At 38.4% G+C, this 8,838-nt stretch overlaps 1 pseudogene and 1 gene segment (V, D, J or C); both read left to right on the top strand.

Moving 5' to 3' along the window:
• Window positions 1-632: 632 nt before the first annotated feature.
• Window positions 633-1,838, top strand: LOC143272170 (immunoglobulin kappa variable 4-1-like). The segment is given in 2 exon segments: window positions 633-823; window positions 1,026-1,838. Coding segments are annotated over 2 exon segments (525 nt in total).
• Window positions 1,839-7,548: 5,710 nt separating this feature from the next.
• On the top strand, window positions 7,549-8,196 carry LOC143272228 (Ig kappa chain V-III region PC 6684 pseudogene; annotated as a pseudogene).
• Window positions 8,197-8,838: the final 642 nt, after the last annotated feature.

Genomic DNA, 8,838 nt, shown 5'->3' with positions numbered 1-8,838 from the left:
AAGAAATCTTTTTTCTTTGTTCCTCTCCATTCCCCCAATGTAGAATTGTCTTTTTGACCTGAAGTTGTAGGGAGGATATGTGTTAGTTTCTGTTGGGTTTAACTTTGCTTTGAGATTAAAGTTCCTCTGATCTCAGGTTTAATTTAATGTCCCCAGAGCAATTATGAGCTTCTCTTTATATCTGTCTTCAATGTTTGGCCCAGAAACTGGAACCCAAATGTCCAAGGTACTATTCCTTGTCCTTACTGTAAGAGTTGTTTTGGAGATGGGAGAAATGAAAATAATTAGGATTAATTCTCTTATTTTTTGGCTTTCCTCTTTTTTCCTTCTCTATTTCCTTTCTTTTATTGCATGTTTTCTTACTCTGTTTCCTAATTTGTTGTTGTAATTTTTGTTGTTGTTTTTTGAACACATCATTTCCCTAGGACTGTCAAATTGAGATAGCTCTTGTACTGTTTCTGCACAAGTCACCCGATTTAAATATGTCTTGGATTTTTAACCAAAGCTTCTATTATTAGAGATCCTAGTAGATTTCTGTTGGAGAGCTATAAGCCAATATCTTTTAGTGATTTCTCATGCTCTTTGTGATGGTATATTTGCCTGTTGATTGACACCAGCCACTGTCACACACACTGCCCAGGCATCTGCCTTTGTATTTCCTGACTGCTTTGCATGGGCCCCTCCAGCCCAGCCCAGCTACTCAGAATTTATAAACCATATCTTTACATTCAGATATTTAATACTGAGCAGTGTTAGACAGGCAGGGAGAGCAAAATGGAGTCACAGAAGCAGTTCCTCATGTCCCTGCTCCTTTGTGTGTCTGGTAAGAAATTGATAAGTATTATAATCTTTTTAGAGTCATTTTTTTGTATATAAAAAATTTACAATGTCTGCCAGGATGTAATATTTTTATGTAATAATACTCTGACAATATGGCATTACAAGGACACTAAATGACAAATTTCATGTGTATTAAATTCTGTGTTTTTTTTATTATGCATGATCACTTGTTTTCCTGATTGCAGGTGCCTGTGCAGACATCATGATGACCCAGTCTCCATCCTCCGTGGCTGTGCCACTGGGAGAGAAGGTCACCATCAGCTGCAAGTCCAGTCAGAGTCTTTATTCAAGCTTCCTCCAGAAGAATGCCTTAGCCTGGTACCAGCAAAAACCAGGGCAGGCTCCTAAACTGCTGATCTACTTAGCATCCACTCAGGACACTGGGGTCCCTGATCGCTTCATAGGCAGTGGGTCTGGGATAGATTTCACTCTCACCATCAGCAGTGTCCAGGCTGAAGAACTGGCAGATTATTACTGTCAGCAGTTTTATAATACTCCTCCCACAGTGCTTCAGCCTCCAACAAAAACCTCCTCTAAGAGTCTCAGCAGCTGCCTGCCCCACACAGCCCTGCACCTGTGTGCTTCCATTTCCCCCTTTTGGCTGAGAGTCAGTGAGCCTGAAACATTGATGAAAATGTTTGCTGAGACCAGCAAAATATGACGGGTTCAATGTCTCCTATGTTTTTTATATGAAAAACCTTTATATGAAAATGCAATGGAGAACTCAGTATTATTTTTCTATTCTTTCTGTAACCTATAACCCAAAACTCTATTGCTTGACTATGAGGAAATTATCTTTTTATAGTTCTGGAGTTCTGGTGTCCATCATAAGAGTCCATGGGCTGAAGTGATGATGATGACAAACTGTATTTCTGTTGGAGGCTGTAGAAAGAGTGTTTCCAGCTTTTTATAGATTCTGGAGTGCTTTCTTACTTTCTTACTGGTACCCATTTCTTCTATTTTTTCTTTTCCATAAATTCTTTTAAATTTTATTACAATTATTTAATTAATTACCTCTGTCTGTGTCTATGTGTGTATGTTTCTAGGTGCACAAGTGACATGGCATAGTTGTGGAGGTCAGAGGACACTTGGACTTGATTGTCTCTTTGTCACTTGGGTTCTGAGGATCAAAATCAGGTTTTTCATTAGGCTTGGTGGCAAATGTCTTTGCCATCTGATCCATCTTGCTGACTCTTAAAATATTGTTATTGATGTAAATCCATTGTACACAATTTTCTTAAAAGCTGTGTTTTTCTAGTATATCATATATTTTGACCCTATGCACTAACCTTCTCCATTTCCCCTTCCATTTCCTGCTGTCTTTTCTTCCCTAGTTTCTTTTACTTTTATCTCTTTGTCTCTGTCATACATACAGACTCACCCACACCGACCCATCCATCACATACATATACATACAAATATATGCACATATACACATGTACATATACATTTATAGATACAGAGAGACATGAACTTCACATACCCAGAATTCACATACTTAGGACCAGCAAAGGATTAAAAATGTGATAGTTCTTCCCTTTGTTTCTGGGGCCACATCTCCCTCTGAACTCTCCATATCTGATTTCCAACTGTGGAAACTGAGAATACTCCCTTCACACTAATGTTGGATACAATTCTGTGTCAGCAGATTCTGCCTTCCAGTCTTTACATTTTGAATCAATTAATAAAGCTTAATGTTTTCAGAAGGGAATATTTTGTGCTCCCATGTGAAAAATGTGCTAACTAGTCATGTCTATGTTCTGATTAAGGAACTTACTGAGCACCTATTTTGGAGATTGGCAGGGAACAAGTGTGTTACAGGCTTCATAAAATTGCTGGAGATCTCCCAATTCCTTAAAGCTGAGTGGTTCTCTGAGTGATTCTGGGCAGTAAATTATTGGTGAAATTATTAAGGCCACTGCACATAGTTAAAAGGAAGGTTTATTTTGTGGAGTAACTTACAAGTGAATGGATAGTTTACAGGATCTGGAAAAGGTGTAGCACAGTCCGGCGGTGTTCTCTGGAGAACTCTGCTTGGTCTATGTCCAGCGTCCAGGAACCAGGAACCAAGGGAGCTGGCACATCTGGATCTTGGGTCTTCTGGGTCCTCTCTTGACCCTGTTTTGTAGACGTGACAGTTCTTGAAGCTAATGGGGGTTGGAACTTCCAGATCAAAGCTGGAATGGCTTCCCCCCTACATCCCCCTCTTTTGTCTAAATAAGAAGGTTTTAACCTAATACAAGACTATAATCAAAGGAATAGTCATCAAAGATTGTCCAGGAACAATGAGGGATAGTGACCTAGATAAGATGGAACTACAACCAATGAGAACAATATCAAGCAAGAAACACATACTAAAATCCAGAGAAGTCTAGAGTGTAGGTAAATGGCATGTTACAAAAATCATTCCAAAAGGTGTCCTATCCTAAAGAACCTGAATCTAATACTTAATATGTTTTGTCAAGATATTATAAATATACTAAGTTGTAAATATAACTGCTAGTCTTTAATCCTATCAAAGACCTGAGAAGGAATATAATGGTACCTGAGAAATGGTAGATGGATGTAAGCAACTTTTGGGAATCTTTTAAGAATAGACAGAGACAGCTGGCAGTATGGACAGTCACCTAATGTTTCTCAGCATTGTTGGTGCATTCAAATTGGCTACAGGCCTAGAGTATCTGACAGACCATTTTCAGAAGCAGGAATTCTGAAAGACCATCTTACCCTGTCTTGGCAGAGTACAGTGGTCGCTTTCCTTGTGTCCTGCTTGTCCAGAAAGGGCAGCATTGTATTCGTACTGTCAGCCGTCAAGGCAAGGGCAGTTCTTTGCCCAGTAGGCCATTTTGTGCCAAGAAGACAAACTTCCAAATGGAAATGTCTTAGAAGCCCAACATTCTCTCGGGATCAAATTAGTGCAGCCAGGAGCAATTGTGTCTCATGTCAATAGAATTTTAAGTTATTTAAATGCCGTATTCTCTAGGTCTATGAAGTGTTTGAAGATTACCTGTCCATCTGACCTATGTATCTGTAAATCTGGATAACCTAACTAGTGTAACTATAGAGACGACAAGCATAGGTGACTATAAATCTACAAGTCTTATCTACCGAAATAACCTAAGGACTAAGGCTTCAAGTAAACAAGGTAAACAGTCTATAAGCAAATGTATGGTAAAGGACAATGACTTCAAAATTGTGGCAAAACACAAGGTATTTGTAACAGAGGTAGGAATGTATAGTATGATATACAATATGACAATAATCTTAAATATATGTCAATATACAGAATATCCTAAACAGAAGTAGAACATACATACAATATGACAGATATAAATTTACATTTGTATCAATATACAAATATTTCAAATAAGAGTAGAAATATATGTACATTATAACAAATATAGTTCTGTATTTGTATCAATATACAAATTATCTTAAATAGGAATATAAAAATAGTTTACATTTATATCAACATATAAGAATCCATAACAGTGCAAATTACAGTGCAAATTATCTAAGGCTGCTCTTTTAATAAATTTGTTTACTAGTATATACAATAATCTACCATAATATACCTATCCATTCCATTTTTTCTTTTTCTTTTCTTTTTTTTAATGAGACACTTGAGTGTAGGTTGCTATTTAGAAAAGCCTCAAATAAACTAAATGGGTACTTAAGCCAGTAGTCAGGAATCATAACAAAGAAACAAAAGACCAGTAAATATCAAGTAAGAAATGATGTCCCCAATGGATCATAATTCCCTCAAGGAGTCAACTCAAAGGTCTAAATTGCTAAAATATTTAGTGAAGATTTAAAAAATAATGACTCTCCAGAAAAGATACAAACTAAACATTTATTCAGTCAAGGAAGTAGGGAGGAACGCTAATGATACACAGGCAATCATAAACAAGATAGAGCAAACAAATCAGCTACTCAGCAGAAAAGGTGAATAAAGAAAATAAAACACAATTGAAATGCTGGGAATTAAAATTTCAATGTATCCAATACAACCCTCAGAACAAAGAAATTAACAATAGTCTCAATAAAACAGAAGAAAGATATCCTGGATCAAGTTTGAAGTGGAAACAGTATTGAAACATTATTGGTAAAAGAAAATTATCATGAATATAATGTCAAAGAATTCTAGCATATGATGAAGAGACCCACATCAAGAATCATAGGATATAGAAGAGCTGAGATAAAAACCAAAGACATAGGTAGGGAACATATTGAGTGAAATGAGCACAGAAAATTTAATATAAAGAGAAAAAAGTGACAAACACAGAAATGCATTTACTTGCCTAAATGGATGTCGCCAGAGAAGGACCTCCCCATATCACAGATTGTGCCTATAATGTAAAAGATACAAAGTAAAGAACCAGTGTTAAAAAATAAAACAGAAAATCACCAACTCAACTCCAAAGACAAGCACATCACAATGACATCTGAACTCTCATTGAAACAGAAAAGCCAGGAAAAGCATGGAACAATATATTTCAGGTCTTGATAGTAAGTAATTGTTAAATAAGTTAACTATCTCCAGCAAAATTGTATTTAAATTGAAGGAGAAATAAGGTCAATACAAGACAATCACAAACTAAGGCATTTCATGACCATGAAGACAGCTCTGTTGAAGATACTATAAAAATACTATGAACATAGGAGAAAGAGTGTTTCAATCATGAGAGCACAGACAAATGTTGGTCTCATGAGAGGGATGGATGAACAATGGCTATTAGGAAAGTATCCAGTGTGTCCAACACTGTAAGCCAGAAACTCCAATATAATTGAAGAGTAGAGAAAATGGAAAAGAATCTAATAAATCAGGAAATCCCAGCAAAATGATAGACTTTAGTAAAACATTTCTTAATAACCTTATGTGACTACAATTCAGCAATAAAGATACAAATATTGTTGGAATAGAATAAGAATTATATGCAACAGTCTACTTTGTCTAGGAAGCACACCTAAGTGGGAATGACACACACGTGTGCTGTAAGTCAAATACTGAAAATAAATCTACCGAAAGAATGGGGGCTCAAGCACACCTCTGCTGATATCTGGTACAGTAGAATCCAAACATAGCATAATCAAACACATAAGGAAAGCAACACAAGAATTCAGTCATTGAAAGTAAAGAGCAATTCCACATGTATACACAGCAAACTTTGGGACTCAAATTTTATAAAATAAACCAGGATATAATGGAAATAGAAGGTGAGATATGTCCTGATACAATAGCAGAGGCTATTTTCAGTGCACCACTCTTGGATTCACAGTGAAAACCACCAGAGAAAATTTAGAATTAACCAACATGAAAATGAATGGACTAATCAGACATCTAAAATATATCTCATTTACCATGTGTACATGTATATAATATACATGTACATTGTATATATGTATATATGATTAATATTAGGATCATCTCAATTCTTGCAAACGAAATCTAGGAGTACATTGAGAGGTTTGTATACTATAACCAAGCTGGTTTCGATTCAGGGATGAATGGTTGTCATTGTATACAATATTTTCCCATTTTTAATGCCTCCAGTTCAAGTGCCGTTTAGAAGAGAAATGCTCATTATGAAACAGCCTCACTACTCAGCTAATCTGGGATTTTTCTAAAAGCTGTTATCCTGTGTTGAATTGATAATGATTGTCCAGAGGTACACAAAGTCCATCATCATTATCCTTCTGTTTCAGAATAGAAACTTTGCCAGGATATCTGCCACTCTATCCACAGACCAAGCTGGGACTCCTAACCTGGATGTTGAATGATAGGAACTGTGGATTCTGAGGAGGGGGTCACTGGTTACAGGGTAAAATGTTCCCTTTTGTGAAAGCTTCATGTACACTCAGCATTGGCTTTGGAGTGAGATGAAGAGACCTGCCTTATCCTCAGTGATGCCTGTTGACTCTAAATTAGGTTTCCAGCCTCCTTCATCCCATGCTCACAGCTCACTGCCTCTTCTGCTCCTAATGACATTCACATTAAAGCCTCTCAGTGGAACCAATGTCCCCTTCTAATCTAATCCTGACACCTTGTTCTTTGTCCATCTTATTAAACCCAATTGTTTGTCTTGGTGGGAAGTATCATAATGCAAGACATGTTGCTATGATATACAAAACTTAGTTTAAGTTATAGGAGGAGGTGGATAAGAGCCCTTCCTGGTATTGCAGAGGACATAAGTTCAGTTCCCAGCATTCCTATGGTAGTTCCCTACCATCTGCCTCACTCGTTCCAGGGGATTCAATTTCTTCTTTTGGAATTTGAGGGTAACAGGCACACAGGTGGTGCACAGACATACATGCAAACAAAACACATATACACATAAACTACAAATAAAGACATCCTTCTGAAAAGTTTAATTCTGAGTAAACACAGTGCTCCTATGACTCATATCCTTTTCAGCAAGCAGAGTAATGGCAGTGTCCTCCCCACATGGAACTTCAAAATAACAGAATGTGATGATTTCACAGAGCCATCCACAAAATCACTTGGGATACACTTAAAATACTCTAGAGAACTCTTAGTTAATTCTATCAGCCCTAGAGTGACACAAGAGCAGGTGTCCTTTGAACAGAATCAAGCTTTTCTGAGCTGATTTGCATATTGAGACATTAACCACAGTTCAGATTCCTCAAGTCATCTTTAAAGGCAGCTTGCCAGTGCCTGTGAAGCAGTCTCAAGTCCAGTTTACAGAGATGGGGTCAGCTTCTCTCCTGCTGTGGGTACTGCTGCTCTGGGTTCCAGGAGAGAGGGTACAGTGTTGGGAACATCCCTTGTAGCCCTTGTTCTTTTCCATGCTTTGGTGTCCTGGTCATTGAAATGAGGACATTAATTGCTTTTAAGTTTTTCTTTTATTTTATGGCTTCTTAGAGTGTAGCTCATGACTAACACAGATTCCACATATGAGATGGTTTTACACTGGGGTGCAATCAGTAAATCTGTGATAGCAAGGTGTGTTTATCAATCCAGGCTTTACTGGTGACATTGTCCTGACCCAGTCTTCAGCTTCCTTGCCTGTGTCTCTAGGGCAAAGGGCAGCCATCTCCTGCAGGGCCAGCGAAAGTGTCATTGTATCTGGTTATAGTTATATCAACCTGTACCAACAGAAACTGGGACAGTCCTCCCCACTCCTCATCTACAGAGCATCCAACCTAGAATCTGGGGTCCCTGCCAGGTTCAGTGGCAGTGGGTCTGGCACAGACTTTGCCCTCACCATCCATCCTGTGGAAGCTGATGATGCTGCAACCTATTACTGTCAGCAGAGTAAGGAGGTTCCTCCCACAGTGCTCCAGGGCTCCACAAAAAACTCCTTGGTTTGCTGCTCACTGACGTTCAGTCTCTGAGCTGTTTCTCACCAGACATCTCAACCATGTGATTTTAGGAATCTTGTTTGTAAAAAGGGAGAAGCTGTGAAACAGAGATTTCTTCAACTAATATGTGTGTTTGACCTACTGTTGTGCCCACATCGCAAGACCACCAAGCCAGACCACCAACGAGCCAATATATGATGTAAAACACGTAGGGATTTATTGATAACAAGCAAGCCCTGGCTGGGTTTGTGTCTAATACTCCAACTAAGAGGGTTAAGGAGGATGGCCCTGAGCTCTCAGAGTGAGGATCTTTTATTTATTTATTTTTTATTAAGGAAATTTTTTCATTCATTTTACATACCAATCAAAGATCTCCCTCTTCCCTCCTCCCATACTCCCAGCCTCTCCCTCACAACTCACCCTCTACTCCCACCCAGAGTGAGGGGTTTTTAAAGGGGAAACCTGCAAGCAGGGTGGTACAAGTCTTTGGGTCATATGATTGGGTGAGGATATGTACGTTTGAATTTACTGGTTGTGGGTGGGTTACAGTTATCATTTTTGGGCAGGCCTGGACAAGTCCCAGGCTTTTTCCTTGAGCTGCCATGGAGGCTGGCTGGCCTTGCATGTTCACATTGACCCATGCATGTAGCTCTAAGTTGGTGAGGGGTCCCAAAC

This window comes from Peromyscus maniculatus, chromosome 3 (assembly GCF_049852395.1).
Source record: "Peromyscus maniculatus bairdii isolate BWxNUB_F1_BW_parent chromosome 3, HU_Pman_BW_mat_3.1, whole genome shotgun sequence".
NCBI classification, from domain to species: domain Eukaryota; kingdom Metazoa; phylum Chordata; class Mammalia; order Rodentia; family Cricetidae; genus Peromyscus; species Peromyscus maniculatus.
This window is presented reverse-complemented; position numbering and strand designations above follow the sequence as displayed.